General features: G+C 43.2%; 1 protein-coding gene across 3 annotated transcripts in view; it reads left to right on the forward strand.

Moving 5' to 3' along the window:
- Positions 1–18,356, forward strand: part of elmo1 (engulfment and cell motility 1 (ced-12 homolog, C. elegans)) — a 330,714-nt gene that overhangs the window by 138,484 nt on the left and 173,874 nt on the right. For all 3 annotated transcript variants that reach the window (XM_038796915.1, XM_038796914.1, XM_038796916.1), the window contains 3 exons: positions 1,169–1,320; positions 11,049–11,127; positions 14,490–14,540. In XM_038796915.1, the coding sequence (XP_038652843.1) occupies positions 1,169–1,320; positions 11,049–11,127; positions 14,490–14,540 (282 nt within the window). The remainder of the gene's footprint in view (positions 1–1,168; positions 1,321–11,048; positions 11,128–14,489; positions 14,541–18,356) is intronic.

An 18,356-nucleotide genomic window follows, 5' to 3' on the forward strand; every position in this document is an offset into this window, starting at 1 on the left:
TTCATTGTGTTTTTCCTCCAGTGAAGTTACACCCTTACTCTTCTGATCTGTGAAACCATAAATAGCTAAAATTCACAACTCATTGATGGGTGGTTACACTTAAACTGGAATAATGGCTGCAGCTGAACTATCACAGTTGTTTGACCAACTTCGGTGAGATGAAAAGGTGAAAACAAAGGGAGTGATTTATGAACCTCAGGGTAGCACGGTAGCATTGTGGATAGCACGATCGCTTCACAGCTCCAGGGTCCCAGGTTCGATTCCGGCTTGGGTCTCTGTCTGTGCGGAGTCTGCACATCGTCCCCGTGTGTGCGTGGGTTTCCTCCGGGTGCTCCAGTTTCTTCCCACAGTCGAAAGATGTGCAGGTTAGGTGGATTGGCCATGATAAATTGCCCTTAGTGTCCAAAATTGCCCTTAGTGTTGGGTGGGGTTACTGGGTTATGGGGATAGGGTGGAAGTGTTTACCTTGGGTAGGGTGCTCTTTCCAGGAGCTCGTGCAGACTCGATGGACCGAATGGCCTCCTTCTGCACTGTAAATTCTATGAACCACAGCAGAATTTCAAAACTAAAATACTGTTGTACGTTTGTAACTAGCAATTTTGGCAAGTAGTACAAGGGAAAATTCCACAAACCCCACTGGAGGGGTACGCTCAGAATGTTGGTGGAGTTTGGGGGGGATGGAGGCAGGGAGCACTAAAGGAACAGGTAGAAAATTCCTTATCCAAAATGCTTGGGGCCGAGTGTGTATCGGATTTTGGAATTTTTCAAAATTCTGAATGTACTGTGTATGTGCGGCATTTTCCACTTGTGACCTCACGTAGCACTCTGTAGTGTTAAACATCTTTCATTTCTTTCAGAATTGAAAATATTGCTCACTGAATTATCTTGGTGGGTAATTAAAAAAAAAAAAGAATCTGTAAAACTCTGATGGATGTCACTGCGAGTCTGAGAGAGTCTTAGGTTAACTGCTCCCCACCCCCCAAACATGGAGAATTGATTGACACAGTCTCTGCATATATGTGGCTGAGATGGGACCAGCTTCACAAAAGGTTCAGAAGTAGCAGCTCTGGGAATGGGGTGAAGTTGCATCTAAGGGTCGGCAGCAGTGATTTTGTAGAAACTTTTAGGCCTGAATTTAACACACCGTTCTTTTTATGCAATTTTTAAGATAGCGAGTTATGTGAACAAAGCTGCTACGGACGTATCTGTGTCACAAAGATCGCTTGCAATCTTGGAGTCTATGGTGTTGAACAGCTATGATCTCTACCAGAAGGTGGCACAAGAGATTACTATTGGCCAACTAATGCCACATCTACAAGGGTAAGTTCTCATAAGCCTTTACCTGGAAGGAAGCACATACGTTTTTCAGTCAGATTAGCATGATGAGCCTGGATTAAATATTAGAAAAGGGATTTAGAGGCACCAGAGAAGGTCCAAAAATGATCTGCAAAATGAAGCCAGAATTGAGAGACTTTAACCATTAGGAAAGCTTGAAGAAGCTAGGTCTCTTTTCTCTCGAAAAAAGAATGCTGATTAGTGGCCTTGTGTAAGAGTTCTTCCTGTTTGTTTCCTTTATTCCCATTTCTTTTGTGCTATTTTGTTATTTTGGTCTGTGGACTCATAATTGGAAAGTGCCTTGAAGCAGAAGACTCGAGGTTGAAGCAGCCTGTTTGTCAGGACTCTGTGTTTCAAGGTTTTTAGTCAGACTCCTCAGCGCCGAGTCAATTTTAGGAACCCGGTTTGGAGACCCAGCAGAGGTGGCGGCACAGTTGGCCTGGGAGTCCTCAACGTCGACTCCTATAAGTCTCGTGGCACCAGGTCAAACATGGGCAAGGACCCCCCCCCGCTGATGAATCATGGGCACAGAGTATATTCTGGGTGGGGGAACTCAATGTCTACATACTGAACTGGCCGCATCCGAAAGGACATAGCTGCTGGTCTGGGACTGTAGCAGGTGATGAGGGAACCAACAAGAGGGAAAAATGTACTTGACCTCATCCTCACCAAGAATCTGTCCATGATAGAATCGGTAGAAGTGACCACTGCACAGTCCCTGTGGAGGCGAAGTCCCATTTTCACATTGAGGATACCCTCCATCGTGTTATGTGGACTATCACCATGCTAAATAGGCTAGACTTCGAACAGATCTCGCAACTCAAGACTGGCCATCCATGAGCTGCAGTAGGCCATCAGCAGCAGCAAAATTGTACTCAAGCACAATCTGCAACCTCGTGACCCGGCATATTTCCCACTCTTCCATTACCACCAAGCCAGGGGATCAACCTTGGTTCAATGAAGAGTGCAGGAGAGCATTCCAGGAGCAACTCCAGGCATACCGAGAAATGAGGTGTCAACCTGGTGAAGCTACAACACAGGAGCACTTGCCAAACAGCATAAGCAGCAAGTAATAGACAGAATTAAGGGATTCCACAACAAATGCATCAGATCTGACCTCTGTGGTCCTACCCATCCAGCCATGACTGGTGGTGAACAATTAAACCATAAGACGATAAGACATAAGAGCAGAATTAGGCCACTCGGCCCATCGAGTCTGCTCTGCTATTCAATCATAGTTGATATTTTTCTCATCCCCCTGCCTTCTCCCATAACCCCTGATCTCCTTATTGATCAAGAACCTATCTATTTCTGTCTCAAAGACACTCAGTGATTTGGCCTCCACAGCGTTCTGCGGCAGAGTTCCACAGATTCACCACCCTCTGGCTGAAGAAATTCCTCCACATCACTGTTTTAAAGGATTGTCCGTTTAGTCTGAGATTGTGTCCTCTGCTTCTAGTTTTTCCTACAATTGGAAACATCCTCTCCATGTCCACTCCATCCAGGCCTCGCAGTATCCTGTAAATTTCAATAAGATCCCCCCTCATCCTTCTAAACTCCAACGAGTACAGACCCAGAGTTCTCAACCGTTCCTCATACGACAAGCTCTTCATTCCAGGGATCATTCTTGTGAGCCTCCTCCGGACCCTTTCCAAGGCCAGCACATCCTTCCTTAGATACAGGGTCCAAAACTGCTCACAATACTCCAAATGGGGTCTGGCCAGAGCCTTATATAGCCTCAGAAGTACATCTCTGGTCTTGTATTCTAGCCCTCTCGACATGAATACTAACATTGCATTTGCCTTCCTAACTGTCGACTGAGCCTTCAGGTTAACTTTAAGAGAATCGTGAACAAGGACTCCCAAGCCCCTTTGTGCTCCTGATTTCCTTAGCATTTCCCCATTTAGAAAATAGTCTATGCCTCCATTTCTTCCTTCCAAAGTGCATAACCTCTCACTTTTCCACATTGTATTCCATCTGCCACTTCATTGCCACTCTCCTAGCCTGTCCAAGTCCTTCCGCAGCCCGCCTGCTTCCTCAATACTACCTGCCCCTCTACAGATCTTTGTATCATCTGCAAACTTAGCAGCAGTGCCTTCAGTTCCTTCCTCCAGATCATTCATGTATATTGTGAAAAGTTGTGGTCCCAGCACCGACCCCTGAGGCACACCACAGGTCACCGGCTGGCATCCTGAAAAATACCCGTTTAACCCCACTCTCTGCCTTCTGCCAGCCAGCCAATCCTCTATCCATGCCAGGATCTTACCTGTAACACCATGGGTTCTTAACTAATTTAACAGTCTCCTATGTGGCACTTTGTCAAAGGCCTTCTGGAAATCTCAATAAATCATGTCCACGGGTTCTCCTTTGTCTAACTTCCTTGTTACTTCGTCAAAGAATTCTAACAGATTTGTCAGACATGACCTCCCCTTGACAAAGCAGTGCTGAATCAGTAATATTTTATCATGCACTTCCAAGTACTCCGCAATCTCATCTTTAAGAATGGACTCTAAAATCTTACCAATGACCGAAATCCGGCTAACCAGCCTAATTTTCCATCTTCTGTCTCCCTCCCTTTTAAACAACTCACTGGAGGAGGAGGCTCTACAAATATTCCCATCCTCAATGGTGGAGAAGCCCAGCACATATGTGCAAAAGATAAGGCTGAAGCATTCACAATAATCTTTGTCCAAAAGTGTCGAGTGGATGATCTACCTCGGTCTCCTCCAGAGGTCCCCAGTATCAGAGATGTCAGTCTTCAGCCAATACGATTCACTCCACGTGAATCAAGAGATGTCTGAAGCCATTGCAAAGGCTAGGGGCCCTGACAATATTCCGGCAATAGTAGACTTGTGCTCCAGAACTTGCCGCATCCCTAGCTAAGCTGTTCCAGCGCAGCTACAACATTGGCATCTACCCGGCAATGTGGAAAATTGCTCAGGTGTGTCCTGTACACAACCCAGCCAATTCCTGCCCCATCAGCCTACGCTCCATCATCAGCAAAATGATGGAAGGAGTCATCAAGTGCTCGCAAGTGGCACTTACTCAGAAATAACCTGCTCACTGATGCTCAGTTTGGGTTCCGCCAAGGTCACTCAGCTCATAACCTCATTACAGCCTTGATTCAAACAGGAACAAAAGAGTTGAATATCAGAGGTGAGGTGAGAGTGACTGCCCTTGACATCAATCAACATCCTGGGGGGTTACCATTGATCAGAGACTGACCTGGACTAGCCATATTAATACTGTAGTTACCAGAGTAGGTCAAAGACTAGGAATCCTGTGGCGAGTAACTCACCTCCTGACCCCCTCAAACCCTGCCCACCATCTTCAAGGTACCAGTCAGGGGTGTAATGGAACACTCTCCAAATGCCTGGATGAGTGCAGCTCCAACAACACTCAAGAGGCTTGATACCATCCAGGATAAAGCAGCCCACTTGCTTGCTATCATTCCACAAATATCCAACCCTTCCACCACCGACGAACAGGGGCAGCCATGCATAGCATCTACAAGATGCACTGCAGTAACTCGCCAAGGTTCCTTAGAGAGCACGTTTAAAACCTACGACCACCACCATCTAGAAGGACAAGAGCAGCAGATACCTGGGAACCCCACCAAATGGAGGTTCCCCCCAAAATCACTCATCACCCTGACTTGGAAATATGTCACTGTTTCTTCACTGTCACTGGGTCAAAATCCTGAAATCCCCTGCCTCACAGCGCACTGTGCAAACACCTCAGGGACTGCAAAGGTCCAAGAAGGTAGCTCACCACCATCTTATGAAGGGCAACTGGGGTGGATAATAAATGCTGGTCTAACCAGTCACGCCCACATCCCCTGAATTTAAAAAAAGAAAAGTATTCTTCTTGACAGCGGTCAGTGATTGGTTCCTGTGTGATGGTTCCTGAGAGAATTGGGCAGAAGCATTCAGACCTCCGAAGTGAAAGGAATTCTCTTTCTCTCTCTCTGTCTCCCTTCCCTCCCCCCCCCCCCCCCCCCCCCCCCCCCCCCCCCCCCCCCCCTCTCTCTCTCTCTCTCTCTCTCTCTCTCTCTCTCTCTCTCTCTCTCTCTCGAAGGACTGCTCTATTGTTCTGAAAGCAGTGAGTGCCTGGTACATCCCTTGCTGTGAACTTGGGATGATGCTAAGTCTACAGAGAAGGTAGACAACCTTGCCAGAGAAAATTACCTCAAGCCGAGAAGGAAGAAATATCAAAATGAAATCTGAATATAGCAAAACACTTACTGGAAGTCATCTCAGTGGATCAAAAATCTTCATCCTTTTATTTTTATTAATATTTTCTTTCGCTTTCCACCACCCTTTCCCCGTGTGTGTGTGTCTGTGTATATATATAGTCAGTTCCAGTTTGCGTCCGTTTCATTGTAATAGAACATAGAACATAGAACAGTACAGCACAGAACAGGCCCTTCGGCCCTCGATGTTGTGCCGAGCAATGATCACCCTACTCAAACCCACGTATCCACCCTATACCTGTAACCCAACAACCCCCCCCTTAACCTTACTTTTATTAGGACACTATGGGCAATTTAGCATGGCCAATCCACCTAACCTGTACATCTTTGGACTGTGGGAGGAAACCGGAGCACCCGGAGGAAACCCACGCACACACGGGGAGGACGTGCAGACTCCGCACAGACAGTGACCCAGCCGGGAATCGAACCTGGGACCCTGGAGCTGTGAAGCATTTATGCTAACCACCATGCTACCGTGCTGCCCGGTACTGTACATAATAAAAGGTTACTTGTGTTAAAGTTACACACCTGGTGTTTGCAGGTTATTGGGATCATTCAAGGACCTCTGGTATTGTAAATAAAATCCAATTTTACCTGTGTTGCGACTCTGGGTCAAGTGGGGCTGGAATTGACTGTGCACTATCCCAGTGTGTCGTGAGAGATGAGCTTGAGTAGGTATTATAAAAAGGATTTAGAGGCACTAGAGCAGATGCAAAAATGATTTACTAAAACCAGAACTGAGAGATCTTAACCATCAGGAAATCTTGAAGAAGCTAGGTCTCGTTTCCCTAGAAAAATGAATGATTATTAGTGACCCACTGGAGCTCTTCAAAATATGAAGAGGTTTGATGGGATAGACATGGAGATATTTTCACTTACGGGCAGAGTCCAAAACAAATGATCATACATACTAGAGTGTCACTGATAAATCAGATAAGAAACTTGAATGTGAAACTGTATCACAGAGAGTAGTAGATATGTTTTTAAGGGTAGGCTAGATAAGTTCTTGAGAGAGAAAGGAGCAAAAGGAAACACTGATGGCGTTGGCTGAAAACTGAACTGGAGCCTAGTCCAGCAAGATAAATTATGGCAGCGATCCATTGATTTGCATGAAGGGACCGAATGTATTGCATCTAAATTGGCCGATGACACCAAGCTATGCAGGAAATAAGTTGCCTAGAGGAGTAGCGAGTCTGCAAAGGGATATTGATAGGTTAAGTGAGTTTGCAACATTTTGGCAGATGGAGTATAATGTGGGAAAATATGAACTTGTCCACTTTGGCGGGAAGAATAGAAAAGCAGTAGACTAAATAGAGAGACATTGCAGAACCCGGTGGTACAGAGGGATCTGGGTGTCCTGGTACATGAATAACATAAAGTTAGTATGCAGTATGGTTGACTCTTAATTGCCCTCTGAAAATAGTCTAGTAAGCCACTCAGTTCAAGGCGAATAAGGGAAGGGCAATAAATGCTGGCCCAGCCAGCAATGCTCACATCCCCGTAGCAAGTATTAAATATAAGTTACAGAAAGTGGTTGAGAAGGCAAATGCAATGTTGGAATTTAGTGCAAGAGGAATGGAATATGAAAGTAGATAAGTTTTACTGCAACTGTACAGGGCATTAGTGACATCACATCAGGAGCACTGTGTATACTTTTGGTCTCTTTGTTTGAAAAACAGCTACAATTACATTAGAAGCAGTTCAAAGAAGGTTCACCCGACTCATTCCTGGGATGAAGGCATGATCTTAATGAAGGAAGGTTGTACAGGCTAGGCCTATCTACACCCATTTGAGCTTGGAAGGATGAGAGGTGATCTTATGGAAATATGTAGGATACTGAGGAGATTTGACAAGGTAAATGCCCAGAGGATGTTTCCACTTGTGGGAGACATTAGGGGGACACAGTTTAGAAATAAGAAGTCTTCCATTTAAGATGGAGCTGAGACAACATTTTTCTGAGTGTGGAATCCTCTTCCCCCAGTAAGCAGTGAGGTTGGATCATTTTATTTATTCAAGGCAGAGTTAGACATATTTTTGATGGGCATGGAGGGGTCAAAGGTTAAGGAGGTCAGGTGGCAAAGTGGAGTTGAGGACACAGTCAGATCATCCATGATCTTATTGAATGGTGGAGCAGGCTAGGAGGGCTGAGTGACCTACTCTGGCTTGTAAGCCCTATGTTCCTTGGTCAGACACCCTGATATATGTGCTGCAGATTCTGTACAAAGGAGGTGATTCTGAAGTTTCATCTGTTTTTGTGAGATGGCTCACTGGAATGCTGCATTTAATTTTGGTCTCTGAATTTTATGGAAGCCAGAATCCAGAAACCTTGAGCAGCCTGGTTTTTTTTCCCCTTCTGGCTTGTCCAGGCCAATTGTTTGCTGGTTGAAAGAATGCTCTCAGAGTTAAAATTGAGCAGCTTGCATTTAATGAATGAGTTAGAATGGAGAAGGTCAAACGGGGGATTTAGTGGAGGTTCAATATTCTGATGGCTTTTGAGAGACTAGATAGGGAGAAATAGTTTCCACTGGCAGGGTAGGTTGATAACCAGAGGTAGCCTATTTAAGATAATTGCTTAAAGAAAGACTGGTTTGTTGTGATCTGGGGTGCCCTGCCTTAATGAGTGGTTAATCTTGGATATACACTTCTCAAGGGAAAATATGCAGAGGGACAGGACAATGTGGTTAGTTCTTTCCAAGAGTTGACACAGACCTGTTGAACTGGCCTCCTCCAAAGTTCTGTGATTCGGGCACCAGTTGTGGTTGGGATGGTGAATGATTAGCCCGCTCCCAAGCCTTATGTCAGTGCAACCAACATGCAGCTTGCAAAAGGTCCACATTTGACTCTGTCCAATAAATCATTTATTCCCCATGGGAACGCTGCTAGCCCCGTTACAGCTGGTCTCCTCAACTGTGACAGGGCATGTGCTGGAGTGTAACATTGTAAAAAATCTCTTCAAATGAGCAAGTGGTAGAAATTGATGGAAATCTGGGGTTGCAAGGCATTCTTGATAGAGGGTTTTTTTTTTGGAATGCTTTTTGTTGAAAATAAGATTCCTCATTCCTAAATTACATTTCCTGGACTTTTAATTCATCCAAGAGGAAAACCACATGGGAAATGTGGGGAACCATGGCAAGAAATCAATTTCTCCATATTTCTGTACAATAAACTAAGATTCCATGTCCGTACCCAGGGAGAAATAGTATGGGTATCAGTACTGTTTAAAATGGAGCTGTTCACTAAAGGTCCTCCAGCTGATGTCACAGGAGAAGTTTCCTATTTGAGTGTTGAGGCTCAAAATAACTAGGAAGTATTACAAATTAAAAAAACAGCATGGGATTCATCCTCGGGTTGCTCAGGGAAGTACAAAATGGCAGCTCCTACCTGCCAACCTGATGTTGGTAGATGAGGGAATTTTTTGTTTTGGAGACATTAATTTGGCACAAAGTTGATTAGCACGGGGAAAAATATGGATTAATGAATGGAATTAATAAATGGGAGCCAGCATGGATTTGTTGAAGGAAAATGACGTTTGACTGACTTGCGTTTTTTGAAGAAGTAACGGACAAGGCAATTGATGTGAAAATTGGACTTTTAAAAGCCATTTGATAGGTGATCACATGATAGACTTGCTAGTAAAATGAAAGTTTTTGGAATTGAAGGGGCAGAGGCTGTGTGGAAACAAAATTAGTTAAGAGATGGAAAGAAAGAGTGTAGTGATAAATATTTGTTTTTCAGACTGGAGGGACTGTGGTATTGGAACCACTGCTCTTTTTGATAAATATTACATTTTTGGACTTGGGCATATAGGGCACTGTTTAAAAGTTTGTAGATGATACATAATTTGGAATTGTCATAAATAACGACGAGGGTAGCGACAAGCTTCAGGAGGACAGACATCGGTGAACTGGGCAAACACATGGCAGGTGAAGTTCAGTGCAGAGATGTGGAAGTGATAAATGTTGGAAGGAAGAATGAGAAGAAGCGAGATATAGACTAAACTACACAATTTTAAGGGGGTACAAGAACCGAGACACTGGGAGTGTACGTACCCAAGTTTTTGAAAGTGAAAAGTTTTAAAGCAAAAAGTACATAGTGCCCGTGGCTTTATAAATAGAGGCACAAAGTACAATAACAAAGAAGTTATGTAAAAAATTTATAAATCAAGTGTCTGGCTTCAGCTGGAATTTTGTGTCAAATGCTGAACATTGCACCTCAAGTTGGATGTCGAGGCCTTGGAGAGAATGAAGAGGAGGTTTGATAGAAACATTGAATCACAGAAGGAGACCATTTGGCCCATCATATCCATTCTGGCTCTCTGGAAGAGTGTTCAACAAGTTCTGCTCCCCTCTTTTTCCCCAATAGAAATTTATTACAATGTTACTAGAGGTCAGGGACTCTAGTTGAGTGGAAAGACTAGAGAAGCTGCAATGGTTCTCCTTAAAATATGAAAGGGAATATTCAATAGATATTCAGAACTTGGAAATGTTTTGATCTCGTCCACGAGGAGAAACTGTTTCTGGTGGCTGCAGAGCCGGTAACCAGGGGACATGGATTTAAGGTATTGGCAAAGGGACCAGAGAAAAGTTGAGCATTTGTTTTATACAGTGAGTTGTTATTGCGAATGCACTTCCTGAAAGGATGGTGGAAGCAGATATGAAAGTGATTTTCAATAGGAAATAGCAAATGTACTTCAGAGGTGGGGTGGATGCAGGGATAAGAGAAATGGGAATGGGACTAATTGAATAGCTTTGTAAAAATAGGATGGCCGAATGTGCTCTATGATTCTGTGAACCGCTCACCAGGTGGGAAATTTAATAATTGTTTTGCAAATTACCTGTACTTAAATAAGGAGCTATTTCCTATCAAGTGCTCCTCAACATACATCCTTTCTTAAAACCATAATGAGAGACAGCTGAGTTATAACATTCAGACAGAATTAAATTGTATTGTGTAAAATTTCACACTTTATATTATCTTCAGAGTTTTTTGTGTGTTCTATGTATATTTTCAATAATGTGTCGATGTATATCGTTTAATCCTGCAATATTGTCCTTCCACTTTAAATTTGTATTGCATTGAGAATCCTACTTGAAGGGAAAGGAGAACTTATAGTGGAGACCTAGGTGGTTGAGAGCAATAAATGTTCCTAAATAAGCACTCCCTACTTGTAGGTCAAATAAATTATGTGTTTACATTGGAGTGCTGTTAGAAATAATATGTCACAAGTGATGAGATGGCGTTGTGTGGTAGCACTGATTTATGTATAAGAAGTAGGCCTGGTGTGTTACTTGCAATTGGCTCACAGCCAGCAATTTGCTTTTTATCAAGAGTGGATGGACATAAATCTGATAAGTGATTTAATTTTGTTGATTGAATTGATGGTCCTAAGTCCTGTTTAAAATTTGCAAAAGAAACGGTGTGTTTCCAACTTAATGATTTTGGTGTTATTTTGTCACGAAAGGTCAGATCCTGAAATCCAGACCTACACGATTGCTGTGATAAATGCGCTCTTCCTTAAAGCCCCTGATGACAAGAGACAGGTATTTATACAGACATCCTTTGATCTGATATCCACCAATTTGTCGGTTGTCAATCTCCCATGTATTTATGATCCGTGTCAAACACAGGTTTCTGTGCGTGTGCAAGCCTGTGTCTCTCAAAACTGGTCCATGTCTTTTCGTTATCAGCTTTTTATTCTGCTTAAAGTGTTTGGCATGCACTACTTTAATGATCTACTTTATTTTTTCAAAGCAAGGACACACCATGCATGCTTTGTTGGTTTTACCAGTGAATTTTCAGTTGTTTGATTTCCCTTGTACCTTAGACTCGTCCTTTCCTTTTGCAATGGCCAGGTTCGATTCCGGCTTGGGTCACTGTCTGTGTGGAGTCTGCACATCCTCCCCGTGTGTGCGTGGGTTTCCTCCGGGGGCTCCGGTTTCCTCCCACAGTCCAAAGATGTGCAGGTTAGGTGGATTGGCCATGATAAATTGCCCTTAGTGTCCAAAATTGCCCTTAGTGTTGGGTGGGGTTATGGGGATAAGGTGGAGGTGTTGACCTTGGGTAGGGTGCTCTTTCCAAGAGCCGGTGAAGACTCGATGGGCCGAATGGCCTCCTTCTGCACTGTAAATTCTATGAAATTGTAAAATCTTGTGTGGCCATTTTACTTGATACCTGGATTTGATTGGTGGAAAACGTTAGGAACTCGGAACTGACATTGATAGATTTTTGTCAGGCAAAAGCATGAAGGATTACGGAACCAAGGCGGGACTTAAGATACAGATCAGCCATCATCCGGTGACAGGTGGAATAGCTTTGAGGTTCTGAATGGCCTACTCCTGTTCCTTTTCACTTGTCTCCCACTTGGTGTTAGTGGATGTTTGTCAGTCATCCTGATTTTAATCTGTAACTTGTCCTTTTAAGCTGCCTTTTAATGATCGAAACCTGTTAATGGGAAAGCTGCCCCTAACTCTTACATGGGAGCAAGAAGAAAGACAGGGGTTGACACGCAAGTAAGGTAGATAAAAGATAGACCAGGCGGCGGGGAGGGGGGGTGATTTATACTTAAAAACTTGGACAGAAGTGGAATAGGCAATGTGAAAGAATAGTTGAAGCGAGGAATGAAAGCCAGCAGTATTGAGGCACTTTGATAAATCGGGAGAAAGTGTTTCCACTGGCAGGAGGACACCGATTTAAGATAATTGGCAAAATAACTGGAAGCGAAATGAGAATTTATTTTTATGCATGAAGTTATGAAAACTGCCCAAAATGTTATGATTCAGCAGGAACATTGGAAGAGGAATGGGATAAATACTTGAATGGGACAGTTTAAAAGTCTATTTGGAATGAATGGAAAGTGGAAATAATTGGTTAGCTGTTTCAGAAAGCCAGCACAAGCCCAATAGGCCAAAATTCACCTGTACTCTCTGGTGCTATGAATTAAAACTTTTAAGTGTTCTGAATTCAGCCTTTAAGTGCTTCTTTTGAACTTTAAACCTAATAATTTGTGATGAGGAAAGAAACTTTTAAAAATTAAATTTAGAGTAGCCAATTATTTTCCTTTTCCAATTAAGGGACAATTTAGCATGGTCAATGTTCACCGGGTGCATATTATCCTTTGGTTTGACTGTTAGTCCATTAAGGAGCACCTTCCATTCCTTATTTCTAGGGCAGCCTGTGGAGACTGAGCCTGGGAATATCCTCTTGCCTTTGCCTCTTTGTTTTGTTTATCAGCATGTGTAATGTAGCCATTGGCACCCAAAAGGGGAGTTATTATCACCAGCACTCCCTCCCCACTGCTCTTCCCATCAGTCCCATCCTGGGTGTGGGTGGTATTGGCAAGGTCGTCGTTTATTGCAGATGCTTAGTCATCCAGGTAGTGTCAGATTGGAATCACATGGAGGTCAGCCCAGGTTGTAGGGAGGAGTTTCCCTTTGCCTGTAGGGTATTCCTGAAACAGTTGGCTTGTGAAAATAATCAGAACAGCGCATATGGTCTTTTTTTCTCTGATGCCATCCCATAAATTATCAGGTCTTAGTGACTTCTGTTTTGCAACTTGCCACGGTGGGTTTTGAACTCATTGGTTTTGTTTCCATATATTTTGTGCCGTAGGAAATAAATTCTTCACCCCGCCCGCAGTACCATTTGCTGGACAATGTTATTTTGGGTTGTCTAGCTATCAAGAAAAGTTCACTTTTGTTTGTGTTTTGGCTGCACTTTGCTTTTGGAATTGTCTACAGATGTCACAGCCCGATCCCAAGAACAGATATGCTGGTTAAAGTAGTCATTAGGTTAAAAATCTTTCTGGTGTTGGATAATAAAAGTAATGGTCATCGAGGTATGAACATAAATAGTGATATCAAATGCTTTATTAATTGTGGGGCAAGAAGGCTGTTTAGAAATTAATTAAACATCTTGGTCATCTACAATAATGTTCCTGAGAGAAAAGAGGATATTGTTCATCTCAAAGACGGGGCAAAGGTTGTGGGTGAGGTAAAATCCAGAAATTGTTACCTTTTGAGGTTCAGCTTTTTAATTTAGTCTCTGGCTGCTCATAATTCCTGAGCAGAACCTCACAGCGCCAGGGGCCCGGGTTCAATTCCGGCCTTGGGTGACTGTGTGGAGTTTGCACTTTTCCCGCATGTTTTGTGGGTTTTCTCTGGGTGCTTCGGTTTCCTCCCGCAGTCCAAAGATGTGCAGGATTGGTGGATTGGCCTGGCTAAATTGCCCCATGGTGTCCAAAGTTGTGCATGTTAGGTGGGGTCCTGGGATTACAGGGATAGGGCGGGAGTGGGCCTAGGTAGGAGGGTCGGTGCAGACTCAATGGCCCAAATGGCCTCCTCCTGCACTGTAGGAATTCTATGTTTCTAAAACAGTGGGATTGCTTCAGAACTTGAAAATAATTGGGGGATTGGGTGGAAGTAGTGAATATTTTAGATGGTAAACTTGAACTGTCTGCACCAAGTACAATCACAGCCTCTGAATACTAAGGATGTGCTTTCAGATAGAAACTAGAATGCATGTAAGACAATTGAAGGAAACTAAACCAAGTATGCCGAAATATTTCTTAAACTTGATTTGGTTATTTTATTTTCAAGTTTGAAACTTTATTTACTGAATAAATGTTTACTGTGTACTGAATTATAGTTACCAATTTTCGGTCTTGAATCTTTCAACGGGATACAACACACTTAATACACGTTCACTGGAGCAAAAACCTGGGAAACCAGGTCCCAGCCTGCACTCCTAACATTGTTTATTCCTGTAGTGTGGTTAACTATTGTTCATGCAACTTTGGTTTTGTAGGTACATTCAGAAGTAAAAACTTTTTTTTATTTTTATAGTAATTATTGGATGTTAAATTACATTCCGTTTTTAACCATGGATATCTTTTTTGATTGCACAGGAAATAGCGAACATCTTGGCCCAGAAACAGCTGCGTTCCATTATTTTGAGTGTAAGTCTGAGGATGGTTACTTGGAAAAAGTAATTGTCCCTCAACAATTAGCACATATTTTATTAGACAACAGCAACTTGCATCGATATAGCTCCTTTAACACTGTGTGTGTGTGTGTGTGTGTGTGTGTGGGGGGGGGGGGGGGGGGGGGTGTGTGTGTGTGTGTATTGACCATGCTTGTGTGTGTGTGTGTGTGCATTGACCATGCTTGTGTGTGTGTGTGTGTACATTGACCATGCTTGTGTGTGTGTGTGTGTGTGCATTGACCATGCTTGTGTGCATTGACCATGCTTGTGTGTGTGTGTGTGTGTGCGTGTGTGCATTAACCATGCTTGTGTGTGTGCATTGACCATGCTTGTGTGTGTGTGTGCATTGACCATGCTTGTGTGTGTGTGTGCATTGACCATGCTTGTGTGTATGTGTGCATTGACCATGCTTGTGTGTGTGTGCATTGACCATGCTTGTGTGTGTGTGCATTGACCATGCTTGTGTGTGTGTGTGCATTGACCACGCTTGTGTGTGTGTGTGTGTGCATTGACCATGCTTGTGTGTGTGTGCATTGACCATGCTTGTGTGTGTGTGTGTGTGTGTATACATTGACCATGCTTGTGTGTGTGTGTGTGTGTGTGCATTGACCATGCTTGTATGTGTGTGTGTGCATTGACCATGCTTGTGTGTGTGTGTGTGCATTGACCATGCTTGTGTGTGTGCATTGACCATGCTTGTGTGTGTGTGTGCATTGACCATGCTTGTGTGTGTGTGCATTGACCATGCTTGTGTGTGTGTGTGTGTGTGCATTGACCATGCTTGTGTGTGTGTGTGTGCATTGACCATGCTTGTGTGTGTGTGTGTGCATTGACCATGCTTGTGTGTGTGTGTGTGCATTGACCATGCTTGTGTGTGTGTGTGCGCATTGACCATGCTTGTGTGTGTGTGTGTGTGTGTGCGCATTGACCATGCTTGTGTGTGTGTGTGTGCATTGACCATGCTTGTGTGTGTGTGTGTGTGTGTGTGTGTGTGTGTGTGTGTGTGTGTGTGTGCATTGACCATGCTTATGTTAACTGTCACACCGTGTACATATGTTATTGGGCCATAAAAGGTGCGCACCTGATGATAGGCACTGCCTATGTTTCGCATGTAGAAGCCCCAGCCCATTGCTAATACTTTCCTGCATTACCATTTGGAAAACATAATATTTGGTATCCTCATTTGGTTATACATCCAAAGTCCTTGATCTATACACTTCAAAGCACATCCTTTGATCACAATTGGGAATGTAGTCCGGACATCTGTCCCTACTTCCCTTTGGTATTCACACTATCAAATCACACCATCAATTCCTGTCAAAGTGTGACCCAGATTTAACTTAAGTCACACAGGCAACGACTCAAGTCACACATCTAAAATTAATCCTTCATCTACCAGGAACTCATACAAAATACACAAAACGAATTCATGGCACCAAGTATAAAACATGTAAAAAATATACACGTTTCCTGCAAGAGGCACTTAAAGTTTATCTCAATAAGAATTTAAAACTGCAATCAGATTCATGTTGACAGCCTAACTCGATACAAATTTTGTGAAGGTTTAGCCAGGCGTCTTCAGAAAACATATGGGAGGAATGAAGCCAGGTTTAAGGAAAAAGATAGGCTGAGTTTTTTTTAAAAAACTTTAAAAATCTTTGGGTGGCACAGTGGTTAGTGGGGCTGCATCACAGGATCAGGGACTTGGGTTCAATTCGGCTTTGGGTGAGTGTCTATGAGGAGTTTGTACGTTCGCCTCGTATCTGCGTGGGTTTCCTCCGGGCGCTCTGGTTTTTTCCTACAGTTCAAAGATGTGCAGGTTCGGTTGGACTGAGTTGAGGAGGAACTTCTTCACCCAAACGGTTGTAAATCTGTGGAATTCCCTGCCCATTGAAGCAGTTGAGACCACCTCGTTAAATGTTTTTAAGGCAAAGAGATTTGTGAACAGTAAAGGGATTAAGGGTTATGGTGAGCGGGTGGGTAAGTGGAGCTGAGACCACAAAACGATCCGCCATGATCTTATTGAATGGCAGAGCAGGCTCAAGGGCCAGGTGGCCTACTCCTGCCCCTGGTTCTTATGTTCTTACGGTATCAGTTTGAAATTAGACCAGACTGGCAGCAGTAAAGAGATGTTGATATACTATGAAAGGATTCTCATTTACCTCACGGAGCTTTGCACTTGACAGATGAATGCACTGCTTCACAAAGGATTTGGAAAGTGAGTCAATTTTGAAAGCAAGTGAACAATAAAAAGACTTGATGATCTTTCTTAGATTGAGGGGTTAGTACTTTCCATGTATAGTCTGTGGCCCACGGTGATCATCTCTAATAATAACGGAGGTTTGTTTGGTCCTTTTGAAGAAAACAAAATAGCAAATTATTTTTCAATTTTCAGCCCCTTAAGCTACCTCCAATAACCACACCATCACTTTTACTCAGAATAGCAACCTTATACAAAGTCTTGTGGACCAATACAGAATGTATCTTGGGCAATATGTCATAAAGCCCATTAAGAGATAGTGAAGTACGATCCCAAACTTTTTACCAGATTATTCTCTGAACAAGTCAAAAAAATTAGAGTTAAAATCAAATCAACTTCAAGAACATGCACGAGTCAAGTCCCTTCCTGTCTCTGTAACCTTCAACCTGGCAACTCTCCGCAATCTCTTCACTCCTCCAAATCTGGCCTCTAGTATTTTACGCACTTCATCATTGACGACTCCTGTTTGCCCTCAGCTGCTCGGGCCCTGGCTTTGGTATTCTCTCCCCAAACCTCTCTGCATCATCACCTGTCTTTCTTCAAGATACCCCCTGAAACACCTGGGACATTTTCCCATGTTAAAGTTGCTGTATAAATGTAAGTTGTTCTAAAATTCAGAAATACCATAGAAATGCTCTGACTGAGGCTAGCCGGTCCTGGCCATTCTCCCAAAACCGAAGTACTGTGGATGTTGGAAATTTGAAATAAAACAGAAAATGCCGGAAATGCTCGAGTCGGTCAGGCAGCAACCAGGGAAAGGGAAAATCAGTGAGCATTTCTGGTCGATCTTTCTCATTTGAGTTACATTTCAAATTGGCAGAATTGGTGAAACAGAAGACCTTTGCTCAGTCTGCCTTAATGCTGCATGTGTTGTGATCCCATTCAAATTACAACCCCTTTGGTCAGAGAATGCATTCGTCTTTTTATCCTGCTTATCCTATGAGGTAGCCTGATAATGCAGTGTTAGAGAGTGTAAATGAAGCATGCTGTAATAGGGCATCTAGCAGCATGTGCTGTTGGTTAGTCTTGAGCTTGTAGCCTTCCACTCAAAATATTTTTGCCCTCAAAGTTGCTGAAAGTGCAATTTCATAGCATTAGTGATGGAAGCAAGACATCAAGACCTGAATGAAGGGGCTGGTTTAGCACAATGGCTAAATAGCTGGCTTATAAAGCAGACCAAGGCCAGCAGCACGGGTTCAATTCCCGTACCAGCCTCCCCGAACAGGCGCCAGAATGTGGCGACTAGAGGCTTTTCACAGTAACTTAATTTGAAGCCTACTTGTGATAAGCGATTTTCATTTCATTTCATTTCAATTAGGCAGTCAGCAGTTAACCAAAGAGATTTATGGCATGGGAAATAAACAGCGAATGGACTGAGATGGAGGGTGAATTAAAGCTGCGACTTCAATGTCAAATCAAATGTTGTAGGGGTAAGATTTGGTTAAGGGAGAGAGAAATAAGAAAGAAAATTTGACACTTTTAAAATCCCTGAAAAATTCCAAGTCTGAGGAATGAGACGCCACGTTTGAA

This window comes from Scyliorhinus canicula, chromosome 5 (genome assembly GCF_902713615.1).
Source record: "Scyliorhinus canicula chromosome 5, sScyCan1.1, whole genome shotgun sequence".
Classification (NCBI taxonomy): Eukaryota; Metazoa; Chordata; class Chondrichthyes; order Carcharhiniformes; family Scyliorhinidae; genus Scyliorhinus; species Scyliorhinus canicula.